Source organism: Mustela nigripes, chromosome 14 (assembly GCF_022355385.1).
Source record: "Mustela nigripes isolate SB6536 chromosome 14, MUSNIG.SB6536, whole genome shotgun sequence".
Taxonomy (NCBI): domain Eukaryota; kingdom Metazoa; phylum Chordata; class Mammalia; order Carnivora; family Mustelidae; genus Mustela; species Mustela nigripes.
In genome coordinates, this window is record NC_081570.1 from 26,845,092 (window position 1) to 26,863,892 (window position 18,801).

Genomic DNA, 18,801 nt, shown 5'->3' on the forward strand with positions numbered 1-18,801 from the left:
GGGAAGCAGGTGATCAAATTATAGGAAAGGAGAAATATTTTTTATTATGTAATTACTTTGTAATTTCTTCTTTATAATTTCCTTACTATGTAACATTTTACTTTGTATCCTTTGCATTTTTTAATTAAGTGTATGCATCACCTATTCAAATTAATTAATTTTTAAAATGTTAAGCTTAGGGGCAAAAAGAACCACTGCTTTAGGGGAATGAGACATTGGCGAGCAAAATATATGGAGAGCCTGATGGGCAGTGAAACAGAATGTGAGGCTATCTGCTACTAAAGGGCAATTAGAGCATTAATGAAGGGAAAGGGGCAGAGGGAGAAACAGTCCTGGCAAAAAGTCCAATACAGATAATCCTCTCTCCGTTTCTGTCTTGAGGTGATACTAGGTAAACTGAGACTCAATCCAGAGAGCTCAATTTATCCAGATTTAGCTTTATTCTGAAGTAACCATCTGTCAAGGATGCACGTCAAAAGAGTAGAAAAGATGAAAGAGCCCATCAAAAAAAAGTCCCTTGGCAAGTGGGAGGGACAGCATAAGGTTAGGAGCCTTGTTTAGGGAAGGAAATGTTGTCCAGGTCATGGATGCCATTTTTGTCAATGATTCGAACACTGAAGGTTGGCAGATTCAGGATGAAGCGTTTCTGGAGCTGCAGAGAGACATGAAGAAAATCAGTCAATGATCTTTACTTAGCACTACCTATAGGCCAGGCTCTCTTTGAGGCACTGGGCATACTGGCAGATAGAAATTCCTGCTTTTGTGGAGCTTATTTTCTACCGGGGGCAGTCAGTACTCAGACAGTGAAGAAAGCCCAAACTGCAGCTGGAGGCTGGGGGGCAGTGAGCAAGAACTGGGAGAGGCAGCTGGGCGCTCGTCTCTGGTCACTCAGCTGATACAAGAATAAGACAAGTCAAGGCTCTATTCCCCACAGTCAGCTACCAATCAGTCTGGCAAACGCAGATTTCTTTTTTAAAATTCTCAAGGTAGTAAGCCAACAAAGGAATGACTGCCCTAGGAATAAGCTTTCGACCAAAGCAATGTACTCCTACGTCCCAAGAATTTGCTCCAGTCAACTCCCCCACCCCAACATTATATAAGGCCCAGGTGTGTGCAGCTAGAAGAATGGGGGGGAGGAGGTTGGCAGAACTGCTCTTGGAACAACCCCTGCTTGACTCCTGCAATCCAAGCTGACCTGTGATTAAAGTAACATCTCTGCACTTTCTTAAGATTCTCTGCTTAAGAGACTGTTCCAAAGGAGCTGTAGTCTAGGTGCGTGGAAGCACACAGCCCCCACTAACCTGGCTAGAGACACAGCTGAGGAACACAGCTGGAGGAAACCTATGCTTCTGCAGCCACCCTTCCCAGATACCTCACTTAGTCTTCAGAGAGAAGGCAGAAAGCTCTCTACTTGCTCCCTTAGGAGCATATCCCAGAGATGCCCACCTCCCCAGGCCTAAACCCACCCTCCCATATTTCCCATCTCCTCTTACAACTGAGGACTAGGCATCGACAACAACCCATTCCATTTCCTGAGACCCCTCTAGCTGATGGCTCCTATGTCCAGAAACAAACTGCAAAATCAAGAAAAGGTGACAACAAGGAAATGTGGGTTTCTAAATGATCAACCTGAGAATCCATGATGAATAAAGTCTCAAAGCACTCGATATGCCAGTGACTTCTCCCTATCAGCCCCTTCTAACACTTAGGACAGCTGGACTAATAACAGCCTCTTAGCTGAATGACTGAAGAAAGCACATGAGTTTATTCTCAGCTTCTGCTTTGGAAAGGGGATTCACAAACAAGAGGAAGAAGGGGGCACCGTGAACTGAAAATGACAGGGCCGTATAAGAGGCAAATCGACATCATGCCCAGTGCTCCCACCTGGCTCTCACCCTCCTATTCTCTCACCAGACCACAAATTCAAGTTCATCCTTAGGCCACAGAAACAGAGAAAGAATTCAAATGCCTATGGGAGCTGCTTTCTCTTCCTCCTCATCCTCCATATGTACCCCAAAGACTCTTAGGAGTAGTACTGGAATGGGTGGTGTCCATGTGTCTGGCCTCATAAACTAAAGGCTTCCCTTCTCTTCTGCTTTAAGCGTCCTAGTTGCTTTCTGTGGCCTCCCGAATTCTCAGGGAAGGCTTTCTCTCAGGACCACTGCACTATGAGAGAGCAGACAGTATGGCAACTCCAGGTGGCACAAGAATAGAGCAGGTATAAAGTCTAGGGCAGTAGTAGTTCTTACAGTATGTTCCAGTTACCACCTGCAACAAAATCACTTGGCACTGCCAATTACTCAGGCTCCACACCAGGACAAATGAATCAGAATGGGGCGCCTGGGTGGCTCAGTAGGTTAAAAGCCTCTGCCTTCGACTCAGGTCATGATCCCAGGGTCTTGGAATCGAGCCCCACATCGGGCTCTATGTTCAGCGGGGAGCCTGCTTCCTCCTCTCTCTCTCTGCCTGCCTCTCTGACTACTTGTGATCTCTGTCTATCAAATAAATAAATAAAATTTTTAAAAGAAAAAAAAAGCGGGTGGAGGTGGAGGTCATGAATCTGCTTAAAAACAAAACGAAAAACAAACAAACAAACAAACAAACAAAAAAACCCCACAGGTCCCTAGATTATACACACCCAAATCTAAGAGCCACTAGGCTGGATGAACCTGTCCATCCCCACTTAACAAGTATCTAAACTGTAAAACTGACATTGATGAGAGGAAACCCAGGAGAGGAAAAACTAAGCTTGTTACCCACCAAACTCTATACCTGGTAGGAACTTCACATCTGGTTAGTGGGTATGTATTACACCTTCTGGCAAAGATCAGAAAAAAATGCAACCAAGGAACGGAACAATATTGGCAAACAGAGATAAACATTCCTTTCAGGATCCTGTGGGAGCTACTCACCTCCTCTAGACATTTCCTAAGAAGCTCCACTGCCCTCTCACGAGAGATAGCTGAAAGAGAACACAAGAGACCATGCACTCAAGGTGATGCCATTAAGTCTATCTGCCACAACTTTTACCTTTCAAACTTCTTCAGGTCAGTATGCCAGACAAATGGAAATGGCAAAAAAAAAAAAAAAAAAAAAGCCTAGCCTTCTAGTTTCCAATAAACTTATTCCATATGCAGTGGAAGGTGCCCCAGACCCAGTGCTCTGGCAGCCACAAGCCATTGCAAATTGATTTGCTACAGAGAAGGGTAAGCATGACGGAATTCTGCCTCCCATGGCCAGGGCCTGCCTCTAGAGAAGTCCAGCGGCTTGCCTCTTTTTTACAGCCCATCCCCCTCACCCCTACACGCACCCCAACCCCCCCTTTTAGACCAGGGCTTAAATCAGTTCCATCTGCCCTAGCCAGCTGCAAGTCAGGGAAAGGGAGGACAGGGCCCGAGTTTTAGCCTCACTTTCCCAGCTGGGTCTCCCTTTAACAATGGAAAGAGAATTCATGGGATAGGGCTGAGACTCTCATAAAATCAGAGCCAAAGGAACTGTCCAGAAGCATGGCAAACTGGGATGACATATTATGCAGTTTGGCTTCAGGGGTGGTTAGTGGTGATTTTGGTGGGCAAGTCAGCTGTATTACTGACAGATGCCAAATCAAGAAACAGTCACTAGGAGGCCAGGCTAATTCTTTTCAGGATGTGGCCTAGAGCTCTGGCATGGCTAAGGTTGAATGAGAGGGCAGCACCAAAAAAAGAGTGGAGGAGCCAGATTTTTCCTGTACTGACAGGGAAGAATGGAATTTAAGGAGAGAAGTGGCTATCTGTGCTGCATCTACAGCCTGTAAAAAGGGAAAAATCCCAAGTGCCTATTGCTCATGGTGGTGAAAATCAAGGTTGGGATTGGAGTCAGAAGATAGAACTTAGCACAAAAGCATTCCTGTGCTGAAAGCTTGGCCAAGCTAACAGTTTATCGACAAGGAGAGAGCCAGCTCTTTCTTATAGGAGGGTCAGCCATCAGGTGATAAGAACCAAGGGAAGGGCCTAGACTTGTGGCCTTCAAAAGCTTTAACATTTAAGCAAAAAATATCCTCAGTTGTCATGCTAGGGACCTGTTCAACCTCACAAGTTCAAAACAAACACACAAACCACTTGGTTTATTTGCTCATTCTTTATAGCTGAGATGCTAATAAGCATCCAGGCAGAGCAAAGTGAGTTAAAAAACTGAAAAATTAGTCTTATTCACTACTCCCACACCCCTCAAAACAAAACAAAACCCAGCTCTGGACATAGGCAGTATCTCCTTTTGTCTGGCAGAAAGGGACTACTTTTATTAGCTCTTCAACAGCCTTGACCTGCAGGGAGAGCAGCTTCCACAAGGTACCTGGATGTGCTTCCCAGGCTCCATCCATCCTCTACTCAAGCCCTGACCACACAAGCCCAAGGGGTGGTGTACAAAATGGGGAAGCAGCTCAGGATGGGGCTCTGCTACTACTCCCTACCTAGTGCACTAGAACTTACTTGGTGTATAGTATCGGTCCAGGATACTGAGAGTCAGGAAGGCACCATAGCCATGGGCTGCAAAAGGGGCCTTGGCCAAGGCTGCCAGGTAGTCCATGTAGTAGAGCGCTGGACCCTCATGCTCATCATAGCCAGCCAGGAGGAGGTTGACATGATACGGGGTCTGCAAAAGAAAGACATGGTCAAAGCAGGAACACCAACATCTCTTCCCATGACAAATGGGAACACACCAAATTCAAATTTTTTTTAAAGATTTTATTTTTATTTATTTGACAGAGATCACAAGTAGGCAGAGAGGCAGTCAGAGGGGGGCGGGGGGAAGCAGGCTCCCCACTAAGCACAGAGCCCGAAGTGGGGCTCGATTCCAGGACCCTCAGATCACAACCTGAGCTGAAGGCAGAGGCTTAACCCACTGAGCCACCCAGGTGCCCTGAAACATTCCAATTCTTGATGAATAAGAAAATAGCACCAGCTAAGGAAATCATGATGAAAGTAAAAACTGAGAAAAATTTAAAGGTCCAAGAGTGTGGTAAGAGGTAAAGGGAGGTTGGCTTCTTTTCTCTGAACAGAAGAGCATTGGGACTCTTTAAGGTATTAAAACAAACAAACAAACAAACAAACAAACAAACAAAAACTGCTTTCTTCTTAAAGACTATGGACAAGAACTTGTTACAAAAGCATTTCAAAGGCAGAGAAAGCATCAGTGCTCTTCTGTCTTTCCTAATCGCTGAAACCAACAAACACAGTTCTAAGAGTGTCATGCCACAGAATAAAGCAAGCAGCAGCCCCAACCACTTCCTCCAAAATAAATAGTTTCAGTTTGGGCACCGGGACCAAACTCTCAAGCGGTAGATCGTATGCCCCAGTATTAAAGAAACAACTCGTGGGCTGCAGAAGGATAGCAGTCTCAAAAATTTAAGTCAAATCACTAAACTTTTTTTTTAATTCTTAATTTTAAGTAGGCTCCATGCCCAATGTGGGGCTCAAACTCACAACTCCTAGATCAAGAGTTGCATGTTCTCCTCAACTGAGCCAGCCAGGCACCCCTCAAAGCACTAAACTTTTAGTGCAGACAGTAATAATGGAAGTCCAAAAATATGCTAGAACTGTGGAAACATAGTAAATACTAGAAGAACTGTAGATTTAAGTGAAATGTTAATAATATTTTCCTTATATAACAAGGCTCTCCTAAGATAACTGAAAAATAATTTATATCAATGAGACAAATGTGAAGTGATTAACAGGTGTCTTTTCTTTGCATTACCAGCAAATCTAGACATGCAAGTTTCTTTTTTTAAAGATTTTATTTATATATTTGACAGAGAGTGCAAGAGAACAGGCACACAGCTGGGGAAGAGAGAGAGGGAAAGCAGGCTTCCTGCCAAGCAGGGAGCCTGATATGGGGCTCGATCCCAGGACCCTGGGATCATGACCCAAGCCGAAGATCGACCCTTAATGACTGAGTGACCCAGGTGCCCCTAAATATGCAAGTTTCTACAAAGAACCTTGACTAAGTCTGCCTTGCTCTTCGTCTCCAAAGGGATGCTTTTTTCTTTTACACCAGCTGGGCCATTTACCATGTCACATTCAGCCTGTCTATGCCCCTAGGCATCAGTGGTGAGACTCCCATTTTACATAGCTTCGTTTTTCACTGCAAAATGTGTTTTTCATCTTACATTTGCCTCTGTGGGTAGTGAGCAAGCTTTGCTCAAGATTATGTGCCCATCCTTAAAGTTACATATTCAATTAAATGCACGTTAAATGAAACTGAATATATTTACACACCCTTCTATAGAGCATCAAGTAGTAACAGCTAGTGGTCTTAAAACTGACATCTCACATTCTTGGAACAATGGTTAACATGGGCTCTTGGAAACTTGAAGAAACTCATGTTAGAAGAACACATGAAAATATTATATACTTAACTGGAACTCCAAGTCAGCTGTCCTAGTAACATTTTTCAAATACTACAGAGTAGCTCTAAACTGCAAACAAGGTTCTGCCTTAGGGATAAGATGGTGGATGGTCTGAGAGGAGTAGGAACTGACCAGCAGTAGTCAAGTCTTCTGAGAAAATAATTACCTGCCTGTCACATTTCCTGGTGGGCAGTATGCTATACTCTGCCAGGCTCCAGAACTCTCTGCCACATTCTGCAACTAAGTTCTTAGTAAGTCTGACTTTAGGCAAGACACTTAAGCCCTAGGAGCTTCTGTTTCCGTATAAACTGGGTTAGTTAATCCTTCCCCTTTCTATCTTCCAGGAAGTACAGTGAGAAAAAATAACAGAGGTGAGCATCCCAAACTCTGGAAGATGCTACTGAAATTTCTTAGTATATTAGCCATACCCCAGTCTCCTTTCAGTAGTTTACCACTTTAAACAACAAAGACAAAACTGTTTAAATTGGCTAGAGATAAAAATATATATCTAATAGAATTTTTTTCCAAGTGTGAAAACAGTACTGTAAAATCAGGCAGACACAGAATACCTTCAGGTTGTTATGGTTAAAAGTGAAATAGCAAAGAGGAAACAGAGAAGAACAAGGGGCAAAGGGAGAGAGACAGAGATGGCAGAGATGGGGATTCTAGGATTTTCCTCCCCAAGAGATTTCATAATAAATTCTCTCGCCTATCACAAAAAAAGTTCATCTTTTCGCTAAGAGGTTAACTCTACTATTCTTTGTTCACAGGCCAAAACGCCCACCATCTGGTCAACTAGAACAATTTTATCAAGTTGTAATGGTAAGTTAAGGATCCACTCTGCTACCCCAAGAAGTCTAAGCAGCAGAACCCGGATTATGTTCTATCTCCAGGGATGATCTTGTCTACACTATGAGAGATTACGCTGTGTTTAAAACACGTGATTTTAAAAGCCACCACCAAAAGATTTTTACATGAAACTGTATCAACGAACTTCAAAAGCAAACTGTATTGCTTAACTGGTCTATATAACATCATTTATTTATGCTGAAGCATCTGATACATGTACTCGTCAAAGTCGGTATTCAGAAGCCACAATACGTGGTAGAGAAGATAACTCACAAATTATTGTGTGACTTTGAATTACCAACTTTTGCAAGTGTGAGATGCTTAAGCATAAATAAATGGTGTTATCTAGACTAATTAAATCAATACATCTGTGTAACAACTTGGCAGTTTCTGAAATTCTTCTGACAATGCTCCATCGAAGATCTCTGGCTCACACTAGTTTTTTAAAATTTCAAATAAAGTCTTGTATACTGTCACTCCTGCTCCTCTGAGAATCATGGTGTTCAAAGTGACAAAGCCATTGTTATGGGTTTCTTGACTGTTACAGCCCCTCATATTCTCGAATCCTTACCACTGTCCCGGAATGAGACAAATTCCAAGCCCTTCAATTTTGTGCTATTCTGACCACATACACATGTGTGACTGCTAGTGGTGTGTTTAAGGAAATACTTATGTGTAAGCTACAAATACAATATAATTTATATTGGATACAAATATTCAAATATTTATGCCAATTAAAAGCTCCATGAAGGCAGGATTATGTATGGTTTGTTCAATGATATATAAGCACATAGTATACACTCAATATAATATTTGCTGACTGAGTAATAATCATACCAGAAAGCATTACACGTTTTAACTTACATGTGGCTAATGCCTAGTATCCCAAGATGAGGAAAATCACTAAACAAATGTCAGAAAGTGATAGGTCCTACTTCCAAGAATTCACTCAAGTCTAAACAGACTGCGAGCATCTCTCTGAATGTCCACACACTGTTGCTTTTTGCTAGATTCCTAGGTCCTTCTCTTTCTACCTCCCTTCAGACATGGGTTGCTAAGTAAAGAAAAACTAAGGCTACAGGTCAGGCATTTAGATGAACAAAAGGAAAATAATAGCCTAAGTTAAGTATCTTACAAAAAAATTGCTGGGTTACACTATACAGTTAGACTTGAATTCAAAATCTGGCTCTCTTACCAATGTGTGGCCTTAGAAAGGCTTGTCACTTTAACTTCTCTGAACTTTAGTTTTCTCATTAAAAACATGGGCTAATACCTACACAAAAGAGCTACAGTGAAGATTCAAAGAGATAATGCATATAAACAGTAAACACAGTGCCTAAGACACAGTAAAGACTTGATAAATGCTAAAATTATCACTAGAGAAACACAATCATCTATGCAGTTCACAGTGCCCATGAAATACACAGAACAAGAACTCAGGAGAAGTCCACCCACTCCTAGCATATGTGTCTTCATAAAGAGACATGGAGATATATTATGTGCCTAGCACACTGCCTGACACATGGGAGAAATGCAGTAAATGACAGTTTCCTCCTTTCCCCTTACCAGACTCTTTTCAGGGGCCTCATGGTCATTGTATTCACTGCCAAAGACATTCACAAGTATCTTAACTTAGAGCATACCCACTTCACAGTGAACCTACCCTAACCTATCTTGAGATTGATCACAGACCTGGAGGCCTAGAGATTTTCTGGAAGTCTGAAAAAATACAAATAAAAACAAACCTTACACGTAGACTTGGAGAATAAATAAAAGTACTTTATTTATTAAGTACTTTCATGCTGTTTCCGCTGCTATAGATATGTGCACCTGAGTGCCAGGCCTCACTTTCTAGCTACCTTTTTTTTTTTTTTGGTAAGATGATACACACACACACACACACACACACATGTGTAAATATATATATGGTACATATATATTCATTTATTTGAGAGATTGAGAGAGAGCACAAGTAGGCAGAGTGGCAGGCAGAGGGAGGGGAAGAAGCAGGCTCTCTGCTAAGCAGGAAGCCTGACATAGAGCTTGATCCTAGGACCGTGGAATCATGACCTGAGCTGAAGGCAGCTGCTTAACCGACTGAGCCACCCAGGTGCCCCTCCAGCTTTTTCATCAGTTCCATTCTACCTCATGATCAGCATTCCCTGTGAGAATCTGCAAATTATTCTAGCAAAATGGAATCCTTTACAAAGTAATCCTTGTTCTGTCATGATATAATCTAGTCTTTGGCTGTTACCATTATTCTAATTATTTAGATAGCAAGTCTAGGTAATGAAACAAAGTTACGAAGTCCCCAAGGCAAGAACTGTATCTTGTATGTCAAGGCACCCTTCACAATATAGGCTGGGACTGAATATTAAACACAATTTTGAACTTATCTAAACATCCAAATGACCAATAAGTGAATCCAAACATTTAGATGAGACACTCTCTGCCCAACAGCCTAGCAAACACCACAAACACCATATCTAATTGATAGACAAAGAAAAAATTTAAATGCACCATTCTGGTAACACGAAATGAATTTTAGCTTCTAAAATAAGGTACCACCAAAATTTTGCTTCTTTGGGGACTGGGCAATGCTAGACAAATGACAAATGTGCTATCTTTTCCTCCCTTTAAAAAAATACACAATGGAGCGCCTGGGTGGCTCGGTCAGCTAAGCATCTGACTTTTGATTTCAGCTCAGGTAATGATCCCAGGGTCTTGGTATCGAGCGCAGTGAGCCCAGTGTCGGGCTCCCTGCTCAGCGGGAAGTCTACTTGTTCTTCTCTCTCCGCCCCTCCCCCTGCATGTGCTCTCTCTCTTTCTCAAATAAATAAATAAAATATTTTTTAAAAATCTATGAGAGGAGCCTGGGTGGCTCAGATGGTTAAGTGTCTGACTCTTGATCTCAGCTCAGGTCATGATCTCAGGAGCCTACTTAAGATTCACTCTCCCTCTTCTGCTCCCCTTCCCCCTAATACATGACATAAGGTTATTTTAAAGTGGAAAGCTTTAAGTCATTTTGAGATTTCTTCATCTATACAACAGGGATAATAACAGTAAATGTAAAGTGTCCAATGTAAATGCCTGCTAGACAGTAAAAATACAGATTAGTTATTATAACCATAATCACCACTACGACTGGTACTTTTAGGATCTGACTGTATTATTAACAGATCTGACTAGATAAATAATATTGAGATGTCCCACTAAGAACCAATAAAATCACCCCCGTTTTTGGTTGCAAAAAGGGATAAAATTTAAGTCAGGGAAATTAGCCAATAAGCACATCTCCAGTGCACTTCTTCCTGGGATTGAAATGGACTTCCTAATACCTGTGCCCTGTAGAACTGAACTTGGTTCCACTTTGTGTATTTGGGCATGAGATGGTACACACATACAAACTTTCCTCAAGTTAGGTAGAGCATTTCGCCCCTTCCAACTCTTATACACACTACTCCTTGTATATTCCCTCTCTCATGAAAAAGAAACACTGTAGTGATTAAGAAGAGTGTGAAATTCCATAAATTTTACAGCTAAAGAGAACAGTTGTGATAAATACACTGAAACAACAAAATCAGCGACGAGAGTCTGGGCGGTGACAAGCAGCGGTGTGACATCTGGCGGAAGCCAAAGTCACAGCAAGGGGGAGAGAGGTGGGCGTGAGGAAGCATCCTGCCGAGCGTGGACACAGAAAAAAAGAGGAATTGACAGTCTTCCTTTGGAGCCAGGCCAGCCTTTGCCACCTCTAATTGAATAGGATGATGTTGCTAGGAGTGAGGTGCTCTGGAGGTGCAGCTGCTTTTGCCTGTGCTGTACCTTGGAACATTAAGCAGTGCATGAAGCATACTCCCATTCCCGGGGTAATGGAAGGAGATGCAGAACCACTAATAGGACAAAGGAGTTTATCTAGCGATACAGTGTTTTAATAAACAGACTTCTAAATGCACTAAACAGAGACGGGGCTTGGAAGGGCAGTGTGTGCTATTTCTTTCACCCCAGCTGACTGTCAAAGCTTCCTAAAATCTCACCTTTGGCACCAAGAGTATTTCACAAAAATGCAGTTTACAGAATTAGAAGAAAGCTCAACTAGTTTGTCCAACATCCCTTTTACAAATGTGGGGACTCAATCAAAGAAGGGACAATGATGTGCCCTAAGCCATGCAGCTAATTAGTGTCAGGACCAGAATTTAGGTTTCTGATTCTGAGTCTTGTGTGCTTTTCTAGGAAACCACGCTGCCTCCACAAAATGGAAATCAGTGTGAAAATATGATCCCGTATGTAAATGTCAGTTTCACACTCAAATATTTCAGGATATACTATTTTGCATACCAGTATCTATTGTTCTCTATTTCATGTATCACATCTTACATGACCAATAATATTTTAAGTTTTAAAAAGGCAGATTTAATGTCCGACCACATGACTCCCCCAAAGTGTCTAAAACTATATAAAACATGTAGTAAGTACTTAATAAATACCTGTGATGATGAGCAGATACCAATACCGTAACTGCTTTGCCAATGCCCAATTTTATAAATTCATTAATAAACAAAATGGATTAGTTATCATTTCCTTATACTGATACTCTGAACTCTGAATCAGGAGCTTGTTTCCAATAATCAATAGAATTCACTAGATACTAGATACCTGCTTTGCATGGGTTTGATGGCAAAACTTTACAATTTCAATGTCAGGGCACTTGGGTGGCTCAGTTGGTTGAGTGTCTGACTTGATTTCAGCTCCAGTAATGATCTCAGAGTCCCTACGTCAGACTCTGTGCTCAATGGGGAGTCTGCTTGAGATTTCTTCTCTCTCCTTCTGTCCCCTATTCCCCACAGCACGCTTGTGCTCTCGCTCTCTAACAAATAAATAAATTTAAAATTTCAATGTCAATTTTGCCATTTTAATGAAAGGACTTTGTATCTATATTAGAATTGCAAGGTTCACTATATCAAACACTTAACAAAATCTCAAGAGACTTCAGCAATTTCCAACTAAGCCACTGACTAAGCCAGCCAGGCGCCCCTTTATTTTAAATTCAACAGATGTTTCTTAGCATTTACAGTAGGTGCTGGTGAATATGGGAACATGTATAGCTAGTGAATTAGGTGATTTTGTCAGGAAGCAGAGGAACTGGGATGATACTGTCATTGACTTCCTAAAAAAAATGAACTTCACTATGTAAACCGAAGAGGAGCCAGTGAAAACCACTCCTATTCCCCTGCTGAGCCAAGCCTTTTCCACGTCATAGGATACTACAGAAGCAGTAGGGATGGAAGGGGAGAAATGGAATATGAGATCTATTTGGAACGTAGAATTGACAGGAATTAATAACTAGTAGAATAGAAGATGAGAAAGAAAGAGGAGTTAAGGCTCTCAATAAGGGAAAAGATGGTAGAGCAAATGTAAAAAACTCAATTTGGATCCCATGAGCTGTCGAGAGGCAGCTGGAAAGAGAAAAGAGTTTACAACCCAAATTAGGAGTCTGAATGAAGAGCCAGCCAGTTAGGAGGTTTCATTTCTACAAATACTCATTCCTGTACATGTGGAAGATAGTGAAAAGTTCACATGTGTAAGAAAGATAGTGAACAATTACAAAAGGACACTGGCAGAGCTATCCCTAGGTTGCCATGAGACCACAAAGAAACCGAGGGTGACATGTGTGTGTGTTTGGGGGGGTGGGTGAAGTAATATAGAGAAAATTTCCCCGGAAAATGCTGAACTGAGTCTTAAATGGCAATTAAAAGTCAGCCAGTTGGGAGACGTCAAAGTACATTCAGGCATGAATGACTAGTAAAGTGGCCTGGTCAGCAAAAACAGAGAGACGAGAAAGAACACACAGCAGGCTGGGGAGTGAGAGTGACTGGGCAAGAAGTGGAGAAAGCCAGGGTGACAAGGGTGAGGCAGGTCAGCAGTGGAAGGTGAAAGATGAAAAACAGGATGATCGTGAAGACTGCACGGACTTCTAAGTTTAAGAGAGACGTTCTGGGGAACTGAGAAGAAACTGGACTTTCTTTATGATCACAAGCTAGGACCAGCTCTGTTACCCACTGTTTCCACTTACAGGGTAAAAAAAAGGAAGTATGAAGTTGGAAGTTGGAATGAGTTTCCTCCTAATCCTCTAACTGAAAAAAAATAAGAGTTAAACCAATCTGAGCTTCACAACAAAGAAGTTAGATTAAATGACTGCCTGATTTGCCTTTTCTCCTGTTTGGGATACATTCGTCTTTGTAGTGCTAAAAAAACAAACTGGCCCATATTTATAGATTCTCACACTAACTTGAGAAATAGAGAAACAAACAAACCTTTGATTTTTTAGAGGCCCAAGACAAAATAAAAGCATTACCCTGAAAATGAGAGTGTCTAGCCAAGTTTTTTCTTTCTCTTTTCTCCCCCATAGGTCCTTCTCTGAAAGTCTATTTGGTGTACCTGTTTGATGCTGGCAGATGTGAAATCATCATCATGTAAGAACTGTCCTCACTTTCCTTTATAATGATTAGCTCATGTCAAATGTTTTAGCACACTGGTAACATTCTTACAATGGCTGAGTTCTCTAAGTTCAGCAATCTCTAAATTACTGCAATTACCACCATTTTAAAAATTAAAAGCAAACAACTTTTAAATTATTATTTGAATAAACTATGATTTTAAATGCTGTAAGTCAGAAGATAGGGATGTATTTTTGTGAAAAAAAGCAATGATGACCCAAGATCAACGGCAGCTTTGTCATTTGTTACGTGAGAGAGTCATTTGGCCCTGGAGGGGCAAGTGCCCCGTCTAAATATGGGGATGGTATTGCCTGTCTGCCAGCTGTGAGGAATAGAGTGCTGTTCTGTGTTAAAGTTTCTGAAAGAAGGCCTAGTAAGTAGTAGGTGCCCAATAAATGTCAACTGAATCTGAATTTTAGGAGCAAAAAACCTGAATATTGTGCATATTTCAATTTTTAGCAAAATTAAGTTTTAAAGTTCTCCTTCAATAATTCCAAAATTTCTGTAAATTTCACTTCTCTAAAGCCATCACTAACTTCAAGTTTGAAGAGTTCTCCCATTAAAGTTGTAATCTTATCGTAATTAGAAGTTTAGAAATTTAATGAGTTGAAATGCAGCATGGCACAGATGCCTTATTATACCAACTAGTTAACACGGTATTTGTTTTCTACATTAATTTTACTTGCTAATCAAAAATACTGCTTTCTCCCAAATAACATCAAAATAAAATTGCTGATCGTGCAATGGTAAAACCAACACCACCATTGTCTGCAACAAGGCCACTTGAATTTTTTTCATGAGCTAGCAGTTTCCAGGGAAATTCAAGATTCTATATACCTTTAAGTTAGTGCTCAAAAAGTTAAGTGCAGAAGCCATGCTTTGTACACTACAAGGCAAATATTAGGTTGTACATACTAAGCATGCCCATGAATATCAACGGATATTGAACATCAGAGCTGATTCACCTTCCCGAGTTATTAAATAAGTCTGCTGGGAAAGACTATTTAGGACCATATATGATTGTGTATGTTTCTGGACGGCCACAGCAACCACAAATGTTCAGGAGCCCTTCTATTAGAACATAGTGCTCCCCATTAACAGCCTAGGTTCAACACAATTTACTCTTACTTCTTCAACTGACATGGAAGCTTCTCATTGTTCTCCCTGCTTCTCTTTTCTTTCCCCAAACACTTCACCAAAAAGGAGCCAATGGTCTAGCCAAATCTCATCTGATCATGCTATCCCCCTCCTAGTCAACAAGCTTCCAGAGAGCTCCACTGCTTTAGCATAAAGCTTTTTCATCAAAGTCTTCATAACATGGACTACCTCTCTAGTTTCAATCTCTTCCATTCCCCTAAAAATCTCAGCCATATTTAACAAACTATTTAGATTGTGGATTTTACATATGTAGGATACATAGTAAAAACTACATAGAGGTATGTATTTATATTTGTTTTTTCAATCAGTAGAGCCCTGGTTAACCCAACTGGTTAAAACAGCTAAAAAATTAGGAGTAGGAGGCTCAGAGAACTATCTGCCCCCACTCCAAACTCATTAGAAAACCCCTATGCCTGACTTAACACACTCTCACACACCTCTTTAGTCTGTGCTTCTGGTTTTCCTTTTGGCCTCACCTTTGCTTTAATGACAGTGGGTCCTTTAAGGCTCAGGTTAGGTTCTGTTCCCAGAGCACCCATCTATCTCTGTATGGCCAATGTGCCACTTGTCACTCTGCAGTGCAATTTCTCCATCTAAAGGCACTCACTGAGCTCTACACTTGTTTCTCCAGCCCCAAGGACAATGCAAGCTGTAGATTTACTGAATGAATGCTATCAGCACCTGCAGAACTTCTCACCTATAAAAAACTGCACACATTAGGAGGCATCAGAAAGGCAATGCAGAGTTTGGCAGGTTACTTCAATTTGCAAAGACTCAGAGATCATTATTTCCTCTCCCTGCCTTTTTTCTTTCCAAACTAATTAATGCTATTTGCTCTATGGTTTACACTCAAAAGCAATGGTAAATCTGACCTCATTTTCTTCAACTTATCAAAAAACATGTTATGCTTTCTTGCCCTTTTACCCTTTTTATTTGCTTAAACTTTTTTTGTGAAGTAACATACACATATAAAGCTGCATAAAATATACACACACAGGTTAATGAATAAAATGAGTATACACGTTAACTACTTTCTAGGTTAAAAAATACTACAGTGAACTCCTTCCCTCTTCAAAAGCTTCCCACTGTCCTGGGTGCCTGGGTAGCTCGGTCAGTTAAGTGTCTGCCTTTAAGATCCAGGTCATGATCTCAGGGTCCTAGGATTGAGACCCATGTGGGGCTCCCTGCTCAGCACTCTACCTCTATCCCTGCTCCTGCTCTCTCAAACAGATAAACAAAATCTTAAAGAACAAAGAAACAAAAACTTCCCATTGTCCTTTGCTTTAGATAACTAGAGTACAGGAAAACCCCATGGAATTTTTAGGACCAGCCACTGAATTCATAGGCCTGCATGATCCTGGGTTAGGCCAAAAAAAAAAAAAAAGAGAGACATCAAGTTGAATCACATATTGTATACCTGAAACGAATTTAATACTGTATGCTAACTATACTGGAATTAAAATTTAAGAAATAAAAATAAAGGCATTAGCAACTGCAGGTGGCTAGGGGGCATGGGAAGAGGCAGAGTATTTGCATATTTTTATCTGTGTGTATGTCTGAGAGTGCCCACACAGGCCAGGGTTAAAGCAATCCTAAAAGGCAGGGTAAACCTGTACTTCTGATGGTACACATTTTCAAAATAAAAGCATGTTTTTACTAAGCAGACACAGTACTCTGCTGCTCCAAGCTTTTTTAGTAGGAAACAGCATAATTTTCAGGACACAAGTTTCAAAACAGTATGAATTTAGACCAATTACCTTCAACCCCATTGTGGGTAGGAAAGATTCTTTAAGTGAAAAGTTGGCATTATGGGGTTGCACAATCCCAGCTACCCAATAAGCTCATTCCATTCAACCAGAACAGGGGTTCTTTCTGCTCACAGCAGGCATCCAACAGGGTAGCACATATATGCTCTCTGAGTGAGAAAGCAACACCTTCTCACATACAACCCCCTGGAGAGAGATGGGGAAGGGGAGGGAGGAGGACTTTACACCTGCAAACTCCTAACTCTATCAGCACTAAGGCTGGGAAAAACAGCACATATTTTTAAAAAACCACAAAAAACAAAAAAAAAAAAACGGATTCCTGATAAAGCCAGTAACTTTCAAAGAAGGATCTTCTTAAGCCATTTTTTCCTTAGAAGATGAGTAAGTATAATGATTCAACATTCAAGTCTTTGTCTTCTTAATGGACTTAGTCAAGCCCTAATGACTATGTAAGGAAACTATGTTAAAGGGCCACTGTCAGAATTCTTATTCTTCTTGGTGCTTACACTGTAAGCACCAAGTGTTATCGTGTTACCATATTCATTAAGGCATCTCAACTTGAAGGCATATCTGTGGCTGGGCCCTTGGATAATCAAAATGACCACTAAAAATAGAACAGCACTATCTCCAATGGGGCAGACATGAGCCACCCCAATCTTAAGAGACTCCTGTGAGATGCGACCTGAGATGCACATGTGTTTTGCAGTACCACCAAATATCCATCTAAATGTAATCATATGTTTTCAGTTTTTACTGTATGTCCTACTCAGGCTAGGAAACCAGATAATAAACGAATATACAACTCTTGGCCCATCTAGTTAGCTGACTAGTTGACTGAGGTCTGGTGGGAAAGAACTGTTCTCCAGGTCTAGAAGAGCTGCTGCTTGCACTGAAATTCCATGAGTTTCATGATGAACATCTTGATTTTTTTTTTCCAATTTCCTCATCACCAAAAGTAAGCCAGCTCTGTCTGTCGAGATGCCCAGGCTGTGTGGCAGTGGTGTCAAAGGCTGCCATTTGCTCGAAGGCGCTGCCATCTGTGGCAGCAAAACATTTTGTCTCCGGAAAATAAACACATCTGCCTTTGCCAGTGTCCTCCCACTGTGCCGCCCATCTGGAGCAGGTAAGCTGGAAGGCAAGCCTGGGCATGGGTGAGACGGGAGTGCGCAGGGGAGACAAGGCCTCAAGGGAGGTGGCACATGGAGGAAGAAGGTAGTGCTGTATCATGTCACATCCTGCTAACCACATTCGCCAAAAAGCATGTGAAATTACCCTTGTTAGTGGTATTTTAATCATATGTAACAAACGGCTGGTCGTGTTTAGAGGACAAGACCTGCAAAGTCAAGGTTTCACCAGGGCCATCTGCTCACCATGTCACATGACCTCACTGATAACAACAAACAGATGATATCTTTGTGCCAGCCAAGAGGACAGTAACTCTATTGGTCAGATTACAGGCTCAAAGCAACCAAGATTCTTCTAGGACAAGACCACATATCCACGCCTACTATAAGCCAGACGAAATACACTCAAAGTCAGGCCAGGGTGTTGGAATAAGTCATGGTCACTTCCAAAAATGACTAATACCTGAAATTCTTTCCAACACATTCTTTACCTTTCCCTGAAAAAAATAAATTCAAGTCTGGTCATGGTCTTGACATCAGATCTTTAACTTATACTATTTGAGGGCTAGAAGAAACCATAAAAAATATTCAAACAAATTCTCTTTTCTCCCAGGGTTTTTTCAACTACCTCACAAGAAAGATGGGAAAACTTCCTAAAGCAGGGCCCTTTCAATTACACTACTGGTTTCCAAACTCTGGCAGAAAGGGGACCGTGAAGCTGCTTTTTTCAAATAAAATCCTACAGGGAACCCCAATAGATAAAATAGAATAGAAGCAGAGCTAAAGTTTCACCACAGTGGTCTTCCTTGGTGACTTTCCTGAGGCAGCTTCATGGAACAGAGTTTGAAAACCACCACACCAGCCTGGCTGATAATTTTTCCAACTCGTTATTTCCAATTTTTAGGTGCTAAGCAATAGCAAGTATAGTGCTATAAAAAGATAAATTACCAAAAGCTCACCAAGTGCTTGGCAGAAAAGGTTCTATGAGAACACTTTGGCCAGTGAGTGGCAGCAGTAAAGCCCTAAAG

General features: G+C 41.3%; 1 protein-coding gene across 1 annotated transcript in view; it reads right to left on the minus strand.

Annotated features, from left to right (window-relative positions):
• Nucleotides 1-417: 417 nt before the first annotated feature.
• The window catches only part of PSMB2 (proteasome 20S subunit beta 2), a 31,575-nt gene continuing 13,191 nt past the window's right edge, over nt 418-18,801 (minus strand). The window contains exons 4-6 of the mRNA XM_059377239.1: nt 4,467-4,629; nt 2,913-2,962; nt 418-652 (exon numbers count right to left, since the gene is read on the minus strand). Of these exons, the coding sequence (XP_059233222.1) occupies nt 545-652; nt 2,913-2,962; nt 4,467-4,629 (321 nt within the window). The 3' untranslated portion in view covers nt 418-544. The remainder of the gene's footprint in view (nt 653-2,912; nt 2,963-4,466; nt 4,630-18,801) is intronic.